Source organism: Balaenoptera musculus, chromosome 6 (genome assembly GCF_009873245.2).
Source record: "Balaenoptera musculus isolate JJ_BM4_2016_0621 chromosome 6, mBalMus1.pri.v3, whole genome shotgun sequence".
NCBI classification, from domain to species: domain Eukaryota; kingdom Metazoa; phylum Chordata; class Mammalia; order Artiodactyla; family Balaenopteridae; genus Balaenoptera; species Balaenoptera musculus.
Window position 1 is genome coordinate 65874396 of NC_045790.1, and position 20073 is coordinate 65894468.

At 39.5% G+C, this 20073-nt stretch overlaps 1 protein-coding gene across 2 annotated transcripts in view; it reads left to right on the forward strand.

Annotated features, from left to right (window-relative positions):
• The window catches only part of PIP5K1B (phosphatidylinositol-4-phosphate 5-kinase type 1 beta), a 341484-nt gene that overhangs the window by 254961 nt on the left and 66450 nt on the right, over positions 1-20073 (forward strand). For both annotated transcript variants that reach the window (XM_036856085.1, XM_036856083.1), the window contains one exon: positions 5984-6128. In XM_036856085.1, the coding sequence (XP_036711980.1) occupies positions 5984-6128 (145 nt within the window). The remainder of the gene's footprint in view (positions 1-5983; positions 6129-20073) is intronic.

The following is a 20073-nucleotide window of genomic DNA, read 5'->3' on the forward strand; positions in this document are numbered from 1 at the left end:
TTTTTGGTGTCTGCCCCCAGTGACTAAGGTTGGTTCAGTGGGTTGTGTAGGCTTCCTGGTGGAAGGGACTAGTGCCTGTGTTCTGGTGGATGAGGCTGGATCTTGTCTTTCTGGTGGGCAGGACCACGTCCAGTGGTGTGTTTTGGGGTGTCTGTGACCTTATTATGATTTTAGGCAGCCTCTCTGCTAATGGGTGGGGTTGTGTCCCTGTCTTGCTAGGTTGGCATAGGGTGTCCAGCACTGTAGCTTGCGGGTCGATGAGTGGAGCTGGGTCTTAGCATTGAGATGAAGATCTCTGGGAGAGATTTCGCTGCTTGATATTATGTAGAGCCGGGAGGTCTCTGGTGGACCAGTGTCCTGAACTCGGCTCTCCCACCTCAGAGGCACAGGCCTGATACCTGGCCGGAGCACCAAGACTCTGTTAGCCACACAGCTCAGAAGGAAAGGGAGAAGAAAAGAAAGAAAGAAAAAAATTATAAAATGAAATAAAGTTATTAAAATTAAAAATTAAAAAATTATTAAAAATAAAAAAATTAAACAGTAATTTTAAAAAGAATATAAAGAAAGAAAGGAGCAACCAAAGCAAAAAACAAATCCATCAATGATAACAAGCACTAAAAAGTATACTAAAAAAAAAAAAAAAAGACAGAACCATAGGACAAATGGTAAAAGCAAAGCTATACAGACAAAATCACACAAAGAAGCTTACACATACACACTCACAAAAAGAGAAAAAGGAAAAATGTATATATATCTATATTAAAAAAAAAGGAAGAGAGCAACCAAATCAATAAAAAAAAATCTACCAATGATAATAAACTCTAAATACTAAACTAAGATAAACATAAAACCAGAAACAAATTAGATGCAGAAAGCAAACCCCAAGTCTACAGTTGCTCCCAAAGTCCACTGCCTTGATTTTGGGATGATTCGTTGTATATTCAGGTATTCCAGTGATGCAGGGTACATCAAGTTGATTTTGGAGATTTAATCCACTGCTCCTGAAGCTGCTGGGGAAATTTCTCTTTCTCTTCCTTCTTCGCACAGCTCCTGGGGTTCAGCTTTGGATTTGGGCCCGCCTCTGTGTGTGGGTCGCCTGAGGGCGTCTGTTCTTCACTCAGACAGGACGGGGTTAAAGGAGCAGCTGATTCGGGGACTCTGGCTCACTCAGGCTGGGGGGAGGGAGGGGTACGGATGTGGGGCGAGCCTGCGGCAGCAGAGGCCACCATGACATTGCACCAGCCTGAGGTGCGCCGTGCGTTCTCCCAGGGAAATTGTCCCTGGATCACAGGACCCTGGCAGTGGCGGGCTGCACAGGCTCCCGGGAGGGGAGGTGTGGATAGTGACCTGTGCTTGCACACAGGCTTCTTGGTGGCTCCAGCAGCAGTCTTACTGTCTCATGCCCGTCTCTGGGGTCCACGCTGATAGCTGCGGCTCATGCCCGTCTCTGGAGCTTGTTTAGGCGGTGCTCTGAATCGCCTCTCCTCGTGCACCCCGAAACAATGGTCTCTTGCCTCTTAGGCAGGTCCAGACTTTTTCCCAGACTCCCTCCCGGGTAGCTGTGGCACACTAGCCCCCTTCAGGCTGTGTTCACGCAGCCAACTCCCGTCCTCTCCCTGGGATCTGACCTCTGAAGCCCGAGCCTCAGCTCCCAGCCCCCGCCCGCCCCGGCGGGTGAGCAGACAAACCTCTCGGGCTGGTGAGTGCTGGTCAGCACCAATCCTCTGTGCGGGAGTTTCTCCTCTTTGCCCTCTGCACCCCTGTTGCTGCGCTCTCCTCCGTGGCTCAGAAGCTTCCCCCCCACCCACCCCTCGTCTCCACCAGTGAAGGGGCTTCCTAGTGTGTGGAAACCTTTCCTCCTTCACAGCTCCCTCCCACTGGTGCAGGTCCCATCCCTATTCTTTTGTCTCTGTTTTTCCTTTTTTCTTTTGCCCTACCCAGGTACGTGGGGAGTTTGTTGCCTTTGCGGAAGTCTGAGGTCTTCTGCCAGCGTTCAGTAGGTGTTGTGTAGGAGTTGTTCCACATGTAGATGTATTTCTGATGTATTTGTGGGGAGGAAGGTGATCTCCATGTTTTACTCCTCCACCATCTTGAAGGTCTCTCCCCAGGTAGTATATTTTTAAGGTTTGGTTTTTCTGGCTGTTTGTTGCTACTGCATAGACCTCACATCTTTTTTTTCTTTCTTTCTTACTTGCTAACTAGGACTTCTGGTACAATGATGAATAGAAGTAGTGATTGTGGGCAGCCTTGCATCATCCTGATTTTAAAGGGAATGCTTCTAATGTTTCACTGCTGAGAAAGAATTTTGCTGTATTTGATGCCCATAATCAAGTCAAGGAAGTTTCTTTTTATTCCTAGTTTCTAAAGTTTTTATCAGGAATGAGTGTTGCATTTTATCAAATATTTTTCTCTATCGAGTTGATCATTTGGATTTTCTCTTCTAATCCTGTAAGAGGAAGTGACATTTTAGATTTTATTATCAGTATATTCTTTTGGGAATGCCAACATTTCCCGAAAATTTCTTTTACTTCCTGTAGAAGATTAGATCTCTTCTGGGATTTTCTTTTCCTCAGTCTTTAGAATAGTGTGTTCATCCTTTTCCCTTCTGTAGCACTTATCCATATCTGCCATGTTGGGTTTCTTTCTCATCTTATAAACCAACTTCTATGCAGATTTAGTGATTTCAGCAAGAGTTACTGAATTGCCCTTGCTCCTCTCTCTGAGTTGATGGCTCCAGTTTCTGACAGGCGTCCACCTCTTTCCCTAAACTTCCCTGCATTGGCATCTCCCTACCACACTGCCTAATTTTCTAGGATAAACTTATTTTTAAACTGTGATAGTTAAACTTTTAAATAGTGTGCTCAATATGACTTCTATCAGCTATACCTTAATAAAAATGTATATATTGCTTCTAAAGTTTAAGCCATGAGTCCAGTTGTTAATCTTAAGGGATAAGTATAATAAATACACTACACAGCATCTAGAAAGTCTGGAAACATAGGAAGCAGTGCACAAATTATGCTTTTTTCAACTGAACTATTGGACCCATTGCTTTAGATCTAAAGGTACTTCACCAGAAGAGGTCTCTTAAGGTTGAAGAAAAACCTACTGAGCATATTCTTTGAAACTGTTAACGTACTATTTTTAAATGAGTTTATCTTGACAATTCTCTGCATCTACAAAGTTTGCTGCAAGGTTCGGCCTTTCTATAATGCTCTATACTTGGGGACTTCCCCTTTCGTAGTGCACCAAGTCATTACCAAATTTCCCTCCAGTTTTTAATCATTTGTTTTCTGTCATTCTCAGTATGTCTGGGTTGTATTAGTTTTCTTTTGCCATGTGACAAATTACCAGAAAGTTAGTTAGCAGCTTATTATAACCTCCATTTATTAGCTCACAGTTCTATAAGTCAGAAGACTAGCAAGGCTTACCTGGGTTCTCCGACACAGCTTTTCGGGGTCTCAAAAACTGGGATCAAGGTGTCAGCTAGGCTGAGTTCTCATCTGGAGTTTCCGGAGAATAATCCTCCTCCAAGCTCATCCTGTTGTTGGCAGAATTCACTTCCTTGCAGTTGTAGAACTGAAGTCCCATGTCATTGCTGTCTAACAGCTGTGGGCCAGGCTCAGCCCCTAAAGAGCGTCCTCATTCCTTGCCATGCAGCCCCCCTCCATGTTCAGACAGAGAATTTCTTACAGGTCAATCCCCCTTACACTTGGAATCTCTGCCATCACCATCTCTGACCTCTAGACACAAATTTAAAGGGCTCACGTGACTAGGCCAGGCTCACCTGAATAATCTTTCCTTTGACTAACTCAGAGTTAACTGATTAGTAGCCTTAATTACATCTTCAAGATTCCTTTTGCCACATAAGATAAAATAATCACAGGAGTAATATCTCATCATTCTCACAGCTTCCACCTACACTCAAAGGGAGATTATACAAGGGTGCAGGTCATTGAGAGTCATCCTAGGATTCTGCCCACCACACTAGTTATTTTAAAAAACTGAGGGGGATGGGCACATAAGGAAACAGTTCTCTACTTCAAAGAACTGCTCCTAAGGGTCAGCTACCCAGTGTTCGGGTGCTGTCTGACCTGGGCCTGAGTCACTGGACAGGTAGTGTTTTTCTGTATTCTGTCACTCAGCGAGCCTCTGGTTTATGAAATCAGGCTGAGTATGCCCAAGACCTGAGTCTGCATTAGTTGTTCTCAGTCTAGCTCTATCCGCCTTATAGTTAGTAGTGATTCATTGGAATCTAATGTGAGGTTATTTTTCAGATTCAGTTTTCTATGTCACTGAGAGTTTTCATATTTTTCTGTATTTAATGAGAAGGTGGGATCAAGTATACTGAAGATTGCTAGCCAACTGTCGTATTGAAGCCTTTCTGATTTTTGCATGTTGAGCATGTTGTTACTTGTGTTTTTATATGATTATCATCTGTTATTCATCATGGCGGTTCTTTATTTTGATCTGAATCGGATGCACAGCTGCACCATCTCATACATTTTAATGTGTGTCTGGATTCCTAGTCCAGAGTCCAGGCCTTCTGTGCTTGCCCCCTTCTCCCTCCATGCCTCGCCCCACCTCTCCATCGATATCCCTCCAAGACCAAAATCCAAACCTCACACTCACGTGATAGTGCCTATTAGGATCAATTTCCATTCGTTCACTTCCTGACAGTACATAATTTTGAGCCTATTGTGCCTATAAAGGAATACCAGAAACACCGTAAGGTTATATTGTATTTATTATCATCTGTTTTAGTTTAGTTTGGGGAAGTGATTAAAAAGAATCCACAGTACAGCATCGTGACACGAGCTAATAATACTGTATTGCATATTTGAAAGTTGCTAAGAGAGGAGATCTTAAAAATGCTCATCACCAGAAAAAAATGCTGTAACTGTGGTGATAGGACGTTAACTCAACTTACTGTGATGATCATTTCACAATACATACATATATCTAATCACTACATTGTATACCTTAAAACTAATACATTGTTATATGTCAGCTATAGTTTCAAAATAAATAAAATATCTCCACTGCTGAAAAATAAATCAGCTTGAGCCCAACTATAGAACTTTAAAGACAGGATTCATCCACAGGGTTCTATCTCTGGGAACGTGCATGTCTCTTTTTAAAAGAGCTCTGTTCTGTGTGGCTGGACCTTTAAACAAAATACTATCTCTGACAAGCTGGCCAATAATGAATGTGAATTTGTCCAAAATTTAGGATAGGATGATTAAAAATGATCCAAATTCAACTCTCGAAAAAAAAAAAAATCCACTTAGAGAGAGTAGGCTGGGTCACTGCTCAGCCTTGACTGTTCCACTTTCCTGATGAGGGAGGGCTCTTGCATAAGTATTTTCATAGGTACCTACATTTTCAAGAAAAATAAGAGTTTTCTCATTTTTAAAAAGGCAGCCTTGCTGTTACAATATAATGTCAAGAAGAGCTGTGGGTAATATTCAGAGATGTATGTGGACTCAAACAGGGTTAAGGTATAGCTGGCTGTTAGTCTGTGAAGCATTTGTTTCTTGGCTCTTAACAAGTCTGAGTTCTGAGATCTGCACTGAGAATCACAGATATGGGCATAGCCTCGGGAGAGGAAAGCAAGTTCACTGTTTATACATTTGCCAATCATCCTTTTAATCTCTGTCGAATTATCTCCTTAAGCTCCTAGGAGCTTTTTATGTCATCTTTCGAAACAGTAAATCACTTTATTAGGTTTTTAAAAGAACATTCATAATGGCATTTCCATAAGCCATTTTGTAAATTAATGCAATTTCCTTTCTGTTTAACCTGTTTGCAAGAAGCTATTTTACATTTCTGCTGCAGTTCAGAAGAGCACAGTTATTTTGTAATTTAATTTGCAGCCTGGTATGTAGAATGAATGCCTTTGACTCATTTAAATTATTATATACACTAAAGCAGCATTTCTTACCGATATTCACGAGTGTTTGTTTTGCTTTTTGTCACCCAGCATTGGGATCCCGACACAGGCCAGACCTGGTGCCTAGCACTCCATCGCTGTTTGAAGCTGCTTCCTTGGCGACCACAATTTCATCTTCTTCCTTGTACGTCAGTGAACATTATCCACACGACAGGACTACGCTTTATTCAAGCAGGTAATACTTAGTGCAATCAAACTACCAGTAGGCTATTACCACACTAACATCACAGCTAGCCAGTATCTCTGAATGAGAACAAGTCATCCCTAACAACCAGGATGGGACCATCGCCTGCCCTGTAAGTAAGAGAAAGAGAGAAAATGCTGGATATTTACTGTGACAGGAGGGAAAACCCTCCTGATTTTTCTGTACGGTTAATCATTATGTCCTGTAGAAACTATGTACTTCACTCTGTGGAAGAAGATGAATCTTTCATCATTTTTATTTTAATAATCGTATGAGTGGATTTTTTAAGCAAGCACTCTTGGTTAATATTTACACAAATAGCTACAAAGTATCTGAGTATTTTCTTTCTGTATGAGTGACCTTGGTAACTACTGATAGAATAACAGCCCCCACAAATTGTCCACATCCTAATCCCTGGTATCTGTGATGCTGTTACCTTATATAGCAAAAGGGGCTTTCTTTTTTTTTATTTTTTTTAACATCTTTATTGGAGTATAATTGCTTTGCAATGTTGTGTTAGTTTCTGCTGCATATCAAAGTGAATCAGGTGTACGTATACATGTTTCCCCGTATCCCCTCCCTCTTGCGCATCCCTCCCTCCAACCCTCCCTATCCCACCCCTCTAGGTGGTCACAAAGCACTGAGCTGATCTCCCTGTGCTATGCAGCTGCTTCCCACTAGCTATCTATTTTACGTTTGGTAGTGTATATATGTCCATGCCACTCTCTCACTTTGTCCCAGCTTACCCTTCCCCCTCCCCATGTCCTCAAGTCCATTCTCTATGTCTGCATCTTTATTCCTGTCCTGCCCCTAGGTTCTTCAGAACCATATATTTTTTTTTTTTTTAGATTCCATATATATGTGTTAGCATACAGTATTTGTTTTTCTCTTTCTGACTTACTTCACTCTGTGTGACAGACTCTAGGTCCATCCACCTCACTACAAGTAACTCAGTTGCATTTCTTTTTATGGCTGAGTAATATTCCACTGTGTATATGTGCCACATCTTCCTTATCCATTCATCTGTTGATGGACACTTAGGTTGCTTCCATGTCCTGACTACTGTAAATAGAGCTGCAGTGAACATTGTGGTACATGACTCTTTTGGAATTATGGTTTTTTCAGGGTATATGCCCAGTAGTGGGATTGCTGGGTCATATGGTAGTTCTATTTTTAGTTTTTTAAGGAACCTCCATACTGTTCTCCATAGTGGCTGTATCAATTACATTCCCACCAACAGGGCAAGAGGGTTCCCTTTTCTCCACACCCTCTCCAGCATTTATTGTTTCTAGATTTTTTGATGATGGCCATTCTGACCGGTGTGAGATGATATCTCATTGTAGTTTTGATTTGCATTTCTCTAATGATTGATGATGTTGAGCATTCTTTCATGTGTCTGTTGGCAATCTGTATATCTTCTTTGGAGAAATGTCTGTATAGGTCTTCTGCCCATTTTTGGATTGGGTTGTTTGTTTTTTTGATATGGAGCTGCATGAGCTGCTTGTAAATTTTGGAGATTAATCCTTTGTCAGTTGCTTCATTGGCAAATTTTTTCTCCCATTCTGAGGGTTGTCTTTTTGTCTTGTTTATGGTTTCCTTTACTGTGCAAAAGCTTTCAAGTTTCAGTAGGTCCCATTTGTTTATTTTTGTTTTTATTTCCATTTCTCTAGGAGGTGGGTCACAAAGGATCTTGCTGTGATTTATGTCATAGAGTGTTCTGCCTATGTTTTCCTCTAAGAGTTTTATAGTGTCTGGCCTTACACTTAAGTCTTTAATCCATTTTGAGTTTATTTTTGTGTATGGTGTTAGGGAGTGTTCTAATTTCATTCTTTTACATGTAGCTGTCCAGTTTTCCCAGCACCACTTATTGAAGAGGCTGTCGCAAAAGGGGCTTTGCCAATATGACTGAGTTAAAGGTCTGGAGATGGGAGGAGTATCCTGAATTATGCAGATAGGCCCAATGTAATCACAGGGTCCTTGTCAGAGGAAGTCAGGAAGATTAGAGTCAGAGAAGGAGATGTGATGGCAGAAGCAGAGGTCAGAGAGAGAGAAAGATTTGAAGATGCTACACTGTTGGCTTTGAAGGTAGAGGACGGGGCATGAGTCAAGGAACGCAGGCAGAGTCTAAATGCCAAAACAGGCAAGGAAACAGATTCTCCCTTAGAGCATCCACAAAGGAACACAGTTGTTCCAACCCCTTGAATTTTAGGACTTCTAACTGCCAGAGCTATAAAGTAATAAATTTGTCTTATTTTAAGACATTAAGTTTATGACAATTTGTCACAGCAGCAATAGGAAACTAATACAGGGACTCTCAAACATTTAAAGTGAATTTGAATATTGGGGAGGGGTACTGAAGTTTCTTAGATAGGAAGTTAATTTCTTCGTCTTATTTTTTTTTTAAACAAAATATTCTCAAACATTGGTTCTAGTAATAGAAAGTACCTCTACAAAGAGGTCACAACATTGTGGGATTAGCTATTTTTTCTATGTTTATATATGCACTTTTGTAACTAGCTTCAATTACAGGTCAGGGATAACTGTATACGTTCTCAAAAATTATCTGTTAAATGTTGAACTGGTTCTTGTCATAATTCAGCTCTCAAGAATCAAGCTCAAATTTGTGCAGGTGAAATGTTTTTTATACTGTAATTCATTTCCCCCTCCACCCTAGCAACTTGGTTCACTTCCAGAAAGAGGACTCAATATGGTAGATCCATTTTTAATGTGTGCATGTTTATAAATTCTAGCTTGGTCTTTTGGTAAGTTAAGTTTTGGTAGTTGGAGGTTCTAGAAATTCTCTTGTTGTTGCTGTTCCCTTCTCTCTTGGCTAGATACAGGTTAGGTGGTAGCAGGTGAGAGAGCCCATCTAGGTCTAGAGAAGAGGAGCAAATGACAAGGTGAATCACAAATCTTGGCTGGGCTTCTGTTTGGATAGCTCTGCTGTAGGAGCAACAGATAAGGCTCCATTGTAAATTATTCAACTCACCTGAACTGTAAAAGGAATTTGGTTAGCTTCCTCAAATTAGAAGAATTTAAAGTGACTTATACCTAAAACGAATGTGTACCTTGAATGTTCAGATTTGTTATGTAAATTTGTCAAGCAACAGTTTTTCCTATCTGTATGGTACAGCTGAAGGCTGTTGTTTTGCTCTCAAATATAAATAGCAGCTAGAAAGATGGCTGGAAAGTTGCAGGAAATTCTTTGCAAGGTCAAAAACAATTCTCATGTGAAGCAGTGGTGGTTTCTTACCATTTGCTACTGTTCTCATTATCAGGGCAGATAGTTGGATATGTATTAAATTATTTACTAGAATTTTCAGCACAAAAATAAAAGGGTTTTGTTTGTTTGTTTTTGTTGGCAGTGGTTTTGATTAACTATTCAATCTCTTGGCCAGAGGTATTCAAATCTTGGGTATTCATAAGGTTCCTTCAGGATCTGAATCAGAGTTCCTTCTGACTCCCAATCCTTTCTGGCCAGCTTGGGCGCAAGCTACCTCTGCATGCTCCAGGGCTATGGTATAACTCTTGGTACTTTTATTTATGCTGACAGTGGTTAACATGTATATTTAGATGGGAAAAGCATCAGTGTTATCTATGATATTCCGCCCCCCCTTTTTTTTTGAAGAGAATTGTTTGAAATAAATCTTCTGTGGCATTGTATCTCCAAATTGCGATTTGATATCTTATATTTAGCTATCCATCCGGGTTCAGTGGCAAAAACAAGAAACCACTCTAAAGCAGAAAGGGATTTGATACAGGGAATTCACAAAGTCTTTAAAAAGGCTTGGGGAGTGGGCTCTGGGCTGAACATCAGAAAACCACACCAGCTACACACCACTGAGCTGGCCTACCAGCAGCCTTTGTCACAATCAAGTGGGTGGCCTGCCAAAGGAATGCAAGCCAGAGAAAAGCATGTTGTGAACCTAGAATTTTTTGTTGTTGTAGAGTGCTATACAATTTATTTATTTATTTATTTACTTACTTACTTACTTATTTATTATTAGTTATCTAGTTTATACATATTAGTGTATATATGTGAATCCCAATCTCCCAGTTCATCCCACCATCACCGCCCGCCCACTTGCCCCCCTTGGTGTCCAAACATTTGTTCTCTACATCTGTGTCTCTATTTCTGCCCTGCAAACCGGTTCATCTGTACCATTTTTCTAGATTCCACATATATGCGTTAATATACGATATTTGTTTTTCTCTTTCTGACTTACTTCGCTCTGTATGACAGTCTCTAGGTCCATCTATGTCTCTACAAATGACCCAATTTCATTCCTTTTTATGGCTGAGTAATATTCCATTGTATATATGTACCACTTCTTCTTTATCCATTCGTCTGTCGATGGGCATTTAGGTTGCTTCCATGACCTGGCTATTGTAAATAGTGCTGCAATGAACATTGGGGTGCATGTGTCTTTTTGAATTATGGTTTTCTCTGGGTATATGCCCAGAGTGGGATTGCTGGGTCATATGGTAATTCTATTTTTAGTTTTTTAAGGAACCTCCATACTGTTCTCCATAGTGGCTGTATCAATTTACATTCCCACCAACAGAGCAAGAGGGTTCCCTTTTCTCCACACCCTCTCCAGCATTTGTTGTTTGTAGATTTTCTGATGATGCCCATTCTAACTGGTGTGAGGTGATACCTCATTGTAGTTTTGATTTGCATTTCTCTAATAATTACTGATGTTGTGCATCTTTTCATGTGCCTCTTGGGCATCTGTATGTCTTGTTTGGAGAAATGTCTATTTAGGTCTTCTGCCCATTTTTTAATTGGGTTGTTTGTTTTTTTAATATTGAGCTGCATGAGCTGTTTATATATTTTGGAGAGTAATCCTTTGTCCATTGATTCATTTGCAAATGTTTTCGCCCATTCTGAAGGTTGTCTTTTCGTCTTCTTTATAGTTTCCTTTGCTGTGCAAAAGCTTTGAAGTTTCATTAGGTCCCATTTGTTTATTTTTATTTTTATTTCCATTAATCTAGGAGGTGGGTAAAAAAGATCTTGCTGTGATTTATGTCAAAGAGTGTTCTTCCTATGTTTTCCTCTAAGAGTTTTATAGTGCCCAGTCTTACATTTAGATCTTTAATCCATTTTGAGTTTATTTTTGTGTATGGTGTTAGGGAATGTTCTGATTTCATTCTTTTACATGTAGCTATCCAGTTTTCCCAGCACCACTTATTGAAGAGACTGTTGTTTCTCCATTTTATATCCTTGCCTCCTTTGTCATAGATTAGTTGACCATAGGTGTGTGGGTTTATCTCTGGGCTTTCTATCCTGTTCCATTGATCTATATTTCTGTTTTTGTTCTAGTTCTGTAAAAAATGCCCCTGGTAATTTGATAAGGATTGCATTGAATCTGTAGATTGCTTTGGGTGGTATAGTCATTTTCACAATATTAATTCTTCCAATCCAAGAACATGGTGTATCTCTCCATCTATTTGTGTCATGTTTGAATTCTTTCATCAACGTCCTATAATTTTCTGCATACAGGTCTTTTGTCTCCTTAGGTAGGTTTATTCCTAGGTATTTTATTCTTTTTGTTGCCATGGTGAATGGGATTGTTTCCTTAATTTCTCGTTCTGATCTTTCATTGTTAGTGTACAGGAATGCAAGAGATTTCTGTGCATTAATTTTGTATCTTGCAACTTTACCAAATTCATTGATTAGCTCTAGTAGTTTTCTTGTGGCATCTTTAGGATTATCTATGCATAGTATCATGTCATCTGCGAACAGTGACAGTTTTACTTCTTCTTTTCCAATTTGTATTTCTTTTTCTTCTCTGATTGCCATGGCTAGGACTTCCAAAACTATGTTGAATAATAGTGGCAAGAGTGGACATCCTTGTCTTGTTCCTGATCTAAGAGGAAATGCTTTCAGTTTTTCACCATTGAGAATGATGTTAGCTGTGGGTTTATCATATATGGTCTTTAGTATGTTGAGGTAGTTCCCTCTATGCCCACTTTCTGGAGAGTGTTTATCATAAATCAGTGTTGAATTTTGTCAAAAGCTTTTTCTGCATCTATTGAGATGATCATATGGTTTTTATTCTTCAATTTGTTAATATGGTGTATCACATTGATTGATTTGCGTATATTGAAGAATCCTTGCATCCCTGGGATAAATCCCACTTGATCGTGGTGTATGATCCTTTTAATGTGTTGTTGAATTCTGTTCGCTAGTATTTTGTTGAGGATTTTTGCATCTATATTCATCAGTGTTATTGGTCTATAATTTTCTTTTTTTGCAGTATCTTTGTCTGGTTTGGGTATCAGGGTGATGGTGGCCTCGTAGAATGAGGTTGGGGGTGTTCCTTCCTTAGCTCTTCTCTAAATGTTTGATAGACTTCACCTGTGAAGCCATCTGGTCCTGGACTTTTGTGTGTTGGAAGATTTTTTATCACAGTTTCAGTTTCATTACTTGTGATTGATCTGCTCATATTTTCTATTTCTTCCTGGTTCAGTCTTGGAAGGTTATACCTTTCTAAGAATTTGTCCATTTCTTCCAGGTTGTCCATTTTATTGGCATAAAGTTGCTTGTAGTAGTCTCTTAGGATGCTTTGTATTTCTGTGTTGTCCATTGTAACTTGTCATTTTTCATTTCTAATTTTATTGATTTGAGTCCTCTCCTCCTTTTTCTTGATGAGTCTGGCTAAAGGTTTATCAATTTTGTTTATCTTCTCAAAGAACCAGCTTTTAGTTTTATTGATCTTTGCTATTGTTTTGTTTCTATTTCATTTATTTCTGCTCTGATCTTTATGATTTCTTTCCTTCTACTAACTTTGGGTTTTGTTTGTTCTTCTTTCTCTAGTTCCTTTAGGTGTAAGGTTAGATTGTTTATTTGAGATTTTTCTTGTTTCTTGAGGTAGGCTTGTATAGCTATAAACTTCCCTCTTAGAACTGCTTTTGCTGCATGCCATAGGTTTTGGATAGTCGTGTTTTCATTGTCATTTGTCTCTAGGTATTTTTTGATTTCCTCTTTGATTTCTTCAGTGATCTCTTGGTTATTTAGTAACGTATTGTTTAGTCTCCATGTGTTTGTGTTTTTTACATTTTTTTCCCTGTAATTGATTTCTAATCTCATAGCATTGTGTTCAGAAAAGATGCTTGATATGATTTCAATTTTCTTAAATTTACTGAGGCTTGATTTGTGACCCAAGATCTGATCTATCCTGGAGAATGTTCTGTGCGCACTTGAGAAGAAAGTGTAATCTGCTGTTTTTGGATGGGATGTCCTATAAATATCAATTAAATCTATCTGATCTATTGTGTCATTTAAAGCTTGTGTTTCCTTATTTATTTTCTGTTTGGATGATCTGTCCACTGGTGTAAGTGAGGTGTTAAAGTCCCCCACTATTATTGTGTTACTGTTGATTTCCCCTTTTATAGCTGTTAGCAGTTGCCTTATGTATTGAGGTGCTCCTATGTTGGGTGCATATATATTTGTAATTGTTATATCTTCTTCTTGGATTGATCCCTTGATCATTACGTGGTGTCCTTCCTTGTCTCTTGTAACATTCTTTATTTTAAAGTCTATTTTATCTGATATGAGTATTGCTACTCCAGCTTTCTTTTGATTTCCATTTGCATGGAATATCTTTTTCCATCCCTCACTTTCAGTCTGTATGTGTCCCTAGGTCTGAAGTGGGTCTCTTGTAGACAGCATATATATGGGCCTTGTTTTTGTATCCAGTCAGCAAGCCTGTGTCTTTTGGTTGGAGCATTTAATCCATTTACATGTAAGGTAATTTTTGATATGTATGTTCGTATTACCATATTCTTAATTGTTTTGGGTTTGTTTTTGTAGGTCCTTTTCTTCTTTTGTGTTTCACACTTAGAGAAGTTCCTTTAACATTTGTTGTAGAGCTGGTTTGGTGGTGCTGAATTCTCTTAGCTTTCGCTTGTCTGTAAGGCTTTTGATTTCTCTGTTGAATCTGAATGAGATCCTTGCCAGGTAGAGTAATCTTGGTTCTACGTTCTTCCCTTTTATCACTTTAAATATATCATTCCACTCCCTTCTGGCTTGTAGAGTTTCTGCTGAGAAATCAGCTGTTAACCTTATGGGAGTTCCCTTATATGTTATTTGTCGTTTTTCCCTTGTTGCTTTTAATAATTTTCTTTTGCCTTTAATTTTTGTCAGTTTGATTACTATGTGTCTCAGTGTGTTTCTCCTTGGGTTTATCCTGCCTGGGACTGTCTTCACTTCCTGGACTCGGATGGCTATTTCCTTTCCCTTGTTAGAGAAGTTTTCAACTATAATCTCTTCCTATATTTTCTCGGTTCCTTTCTCTCTCTCTCCTCCTTCTCGGACCCCTATAATTCGACTGTTGGTGCATTTAATGTTGTTCCAGAGGGTGCTTAGGCTGTCTTCATTTCTTTTCATTCTTTTTTCTTTATTCTGTTCTGTGGCAGTGATTTCCACCATTCTGTCTTCCAGGTCACTTATCCGTTCTTCTGCCTCAGTTATTCTGCTATTGATTCCTTCTAGTGTATTTTTCGTTTCAGTTATTGTATTGTTCATCTCTGGTTTTTTTTGTTCTTTAATTCTTCTAGGTCTTTGTTAAACATTTCTTGCATCTTCTCAATCTTTGCCTCCATTCTTTTTCCAAGGTCCTAGATCATCTTCACTATCATTATTCTGAATTCTTTTTCTGGAAGGTTGCCTATCTCCACTTCATTTAGTTGTTTTTCTGGTGTTTTATCTTGTTCCTTCATCTGGTACATAGTCTTCTGCCTTTTCATTTTGTCTCTCTTTCGGTGAATGTGGTTTTCATTCCACAAGCTGCAGGATTGTAGTTCTTTTTGCTTCTGCTGTCTGCCCTCTGGAGTGAACCTAGAATGTTTTAAAAGAAACTAACATTTTATAATCATATTGTTTCACTAAAATGCCCAGATCCTTTTGAAAAATCACTAGCTTTAGCACCAGTTGGCTCCATTGCTTCCTGGCATTTATCTGCTGGAGGGGAGGAGCATGGATCCTCCAGGTCAGCAACCTCTGCTTTGTTCATCTCTGCTCTTGCCTGCCTGCTCCTGTGGGCCTTTCTGCTTTTAGCCTTGATGTATAAGAGAAGCCAAAGATATGCCTTGGATCTTAATGACTGCCTTATGGAAATCATAAGGAAAAGGTGCGAAAAAGGCACAGATGTGCTAAAGAACCCTGAAGAGAAATTATGGCATGCAAACCCCGGGGAATCCATATCCCTACTTCCCTGCCCACCATACCCATCCCTAATTATTCAACAGGGAAACCTTACCAGCAAACTGAAAAGAAGTTGTCATATTTTGTTCCTATCATTTTTTTCCTTTAGAGCCCTCCTAGTCCTACGTGGTTATCTCTTGAGGTAATACATAGACAATATTCTAAGTCTCATGTGGCCTACTAAGGTTTAAGACCTAATCCAGATAGCCTGGAAAGAAAACTGATGTTATAATTCACGTGTTAGGCTTTTCTCTTTCTTTATCTATGAATCATTTTTCTGTTAAGGCAGAGTGGTCTGTTTTCCCACCTCGCAGTATACTAAACGTATCTGCACTTAAATACGCTGTAAATACTTCAGCTAGTGGTTGTCATTCTGTCAGTCTTTTCAGAATCCTTAAGTTTGAAAAGTGTCAGTTAGTGCCTGGATGTCTCCACACCTAAATTATATAATGCAATGGGAAGCTGCTGTCTCTTAGAATTATTCCTTTTTTTAAAGGATTATTCTTTGTGACTTCCAAAACCCCAATCGCAATTTATTCTTTTCTTTTTTTTTAAGCGTACTCAAAAAATTGACTAGGAAGCAAAGAAAAAATAGTATCATTTTTTTAAAGTATATATTTGACCTGATTACTGGGGGTACATATTTTCAAGTTCTGCTCAACAGTCCTATGTTAGAGCATGCAATTCACAGGAATAAAAAGAAACTATTGTGGATTCTTGCTTCCCAGTCAAATAGTGGGATTTAGATTCTGAAGTTTTTATTCTTAAATTTTTCTTTCCTAATAATAATTCTGTCCTTTGAAAGGAGGTATAAATTGAGCACTAAGAAATGCAGAGGCAAATGTGTTTTATCTCAAAGTTAAGAACAATTTAGTTTAATGTTGTGGAAACTGGTTACACACATGAATATTAATTCTTTTTTGTGATTTCCTGCACAGTTGGTAGCAAAGCTGAAGCTCTGATTATGCATAAGGATAGAAAACCCTACTGCATTCCAATATATTTATCCTTTCCCCATCAAAGATGCCTTTTCCAACATCACCACTCTGTCTAGTCTCATGTTTTGCTAGTGGCTATTTCTAATAGTTGACTCATCCTGAAGATATTTGGTGTATTGTGAGAAGAGCAGATAGGTCAGAGGAAAACCACTGGTCATTTGCCCATAGAGGGACAGCTGACAAAGGCTCCCTAAATGATGGGTCCAACATTCTAGACCTCAGAGGTTGACTCAGTGGTTCCAAGCACAGTTCTGTGCCCCTTTCTTCCTGCCAGTAGAGTATGGCAAACCTAGGAGAGGGTGGAACCATTGCCTCCAGCTAAAAGTACCTCCCCACAAATTGCTTACCACTCAAATTTAAAGACATACAAGTAGAGCCATCCCAAAGAATACTAGAGACCCATTATCTTACAGATGTGTCTAAAAGATAAGGAAAGAGAAATGCAGAGACATGCATTATGTGACATATCCAAGGTCACATAGCCTGCTAATAGGATTTAAACTGTCACACAGGTCTCTGGGGTCCAAGCCTCATGTTCTTTCCACTGTACCTTTCATCATGGTCTCCAAAGACTTCTGGTCTTATCCTTGATGTGTGTGTTATGCACAGATGGTCAATTGGTTGATTTTTTTTCCTAATGTGAATTCTGGCCCTTTGTTTGAGCCGGTTTTTGCTGCTTAATCACTAAAGTATTTCCAGTAGGCAAAGTGCTGTGCTTATGTTAACATCTACCTATGATGTTTTTTCTAGAAGTCATTGGGCTAAGTTTGCTTACTAAAACCGTGATAGCTATGGGAACTTCTCTATCATAGTACTAGTCATACTTCAAATCGCCAATAATAATCCAATAATAACTACAAAAACAGCTAATTATTGGACCTTATTAAGGGTCTGTGTTAACTTCTTAACGTGGGATCAACTCACTTAATTCTCACAGCAACCCTATAAGGTCATTATCTTCGTTATCTCCAGTTTACAGATGGGAGTTGCTTAGCAACATTAGTTAACTTTCCTGAGGTCAAATGGCTAAAAAGTAGAGCCATGATTTCCATGCACAGCATTGGCAGAGAACATAAGGCACGAGCCTCAGCCATTCAACAGCTGCCCTCGTCCATATCGTCACGTCTCAGACAAGATGGCTTTTAGATGATGCTTTTAATGGAAATTCAGTAACATCCACACAAGTTCTCTTCTTTCTTACCCGTTTTGCCTTTTCTTTTTCCATGTGATTTTGAGTAAAAGTTTTCATTTCAAAGATGTTAGATTCTTAGTGTTCAAACACTAAAAATATGACATATTAAGTTAAATTCACAAGAAACCTAAAATAACTATTTCCTTACGTTTTTATTTTCCATCTCTACAGGTTGACTCCAAATTGTTACATGATCATTGAGAAGAGACTTTTTTTTAAATTGAAATATAGTTGATTTGTAATATTATATTAGTTTCAGGTGTACTACATAGTGATTCAATATTTTTATAGATTATACTCCATTCAAAGTTATTATAAAATATTAGCTAGATTGCCTGTGCTGTACAATATAACCTTGTTGCTTATTTATTTTCTACATGGTAGTTTGTATCTCTTAATCTCCTACCCCTATCTTGCCCCTCCCCTCTTCCCTCTCCCCACTGGTAATCACTAGTTTGTTCTCTGTATCTGTGAATCTGTTTCTGTTTTTGTTATATTCACTTGTTTGTTTTATTTTTTAGATTTCACATGTAAGTGATAACATATCGTATTTGTCTTTCTCTGACTTATTTCACTAGGCATAATACCCTCTACTAATACCCATTACATTGTTGCAAATGGCAGAACTTCATCGAGAAGAGACTTTTGTTAGGTATGTTTCTGCTTGATTTAGAAAATCCCATATCCTCTGTTGACATAGTAAGGTTAAAAGGAAGCTTCATTACTTACAGAATGAAGGGAGAAGAAAGCTGGGTGCAAGAACTTGCTAGTAATTCCAGTTCTCTAACCATAACCTCCAGGGAGGGCCAGCACGTGCCTGCAGTATCTGCCGTGGCCACGGCAGCTCCCTGCCATATCCAGATGCCAGCTGGGGGCTCCCAGCCCCTCGGAAGTTCTCTGCAACCCTCCTGTTGATGCTGAATTTTGAATCTGACCTCTCCAGACTCTGTGCTTTTATGCTTCTTCTTCTGAGTACTCCTACCTGCAGACAGACCTCCTTGCCCCCTCCAGGCCCGGCCAGGTTTTTCTCTTTCACTTTCATTATTATAAATCATCAGTTAGGGCATTAGTCCTCAAACTGCCACTTCTAGCTATCGAACATGGGGCAAGTCACTTTACCTTTGTGTGCCTCGGTTCTTCATTTATAAAATATGGATTATGATTCTACTGCCCCAGAGCGTTGTTGCAAAGATTAAATGAAATAATAATTGGAAAGCACTTATCATGCCTCTTGGCACATAATAAGCAGCCTCAAAATACTTGTAAAATTAATCAAGTGATTCCAGACCCTAACACCTTGCAGCTTCCCCGTAAGTCCCACTGTAAGGGGCAAGATATAGTTGTTTGTGGCAAAAAGCCCTCATGGAGTACTTTATTAGTCAGAGTTCTGTCAAGGAAACAGAAAACACATTTGGAACTTCAAAGAGAATTTAGGAAAGGGAATTGGTTACAGAGCGTGGGAGGCTGGAAGAGTGAAAGGAGGGAGTTGCAGAAACCAAGGTAAATAACTAACTGCAGGAAGCAGCTCCTAGCAGGAGCCCTGCCATGTCACCAGAACCTAGACTCATGAAGGAGGGCCCACGTGGGGACCAGATGCCCCCTTAGGAGCGGGGACAATGGAGGAGGACGTCACCTAAAGAGCTGGGATAGTGGCAGGGACACAACCGGCTCCAAAGACATCGCCCAAAGAAGGAAGGAAAAAAAATAAGAGAAGAGCCCCTTCTCTCTTCCGCCCACCCCACTTCCTGCCAGTGTCCTCAACTGGCAGAACCTGTCCGAGGAGCCTGAGGAATGTGGATTGCCCAGCATTGCAAAGGAGACTTGAGACAGGATATAAATAACAGCCAGAGCACACAGCAGAAACTTAGATAGAAGTAAGGTCTTTCACAAAAAAGAATTACAAAGATCAAAGCTTCACAAAGATGGTGTGTGCGGGCAAGAACAAGAATCGATCTAGACTCTTATAAAAGGAATTATAGAGCCAATTTAGTACTGTGCCAAGGTAATAATGGAATGTAAGGTAGCCGTAATTTTTTTCAATACTGTGTGCAATTAGAGACTCCGATATTTACCAACAAGTCTGTCTGACAGCCAATAACACTTTCCCTGGTACTGCGCTAGAGTAGATGCTGGTTATAAATACTCATAGAAATGTCTTAGCTAATTCCAGGCACATGGGATAGATAAAAAGGTTCTTCAGCTCAAGAATTCCACAAAGAGGTTTGTAAGCCTGGGGGATCCAGGTGATAGAGCAGCTGACATAATTTGGAGGCAAGATAGCCATCACCCATGCCCTAACAAAGCACTTTATTGCCAAGACCCCAGCCTACCCCATCTCATCAACTGAATAAAACTCAGTTTAGAGCAAACACACTTTTGGCTGGTGGCGAGGTGTGGTGTCACTTCCATTCTCCTTAGAGTGAAGAGAAGGATTTAGTCAACTTTTCTCTTGTGTCAGGAAACTAGGTCACCAAGAAAATGATGATACGTGTTTGGGGGAGAATAACACTCCTCAGAATCCTGAAGCAGAAGCCTGCT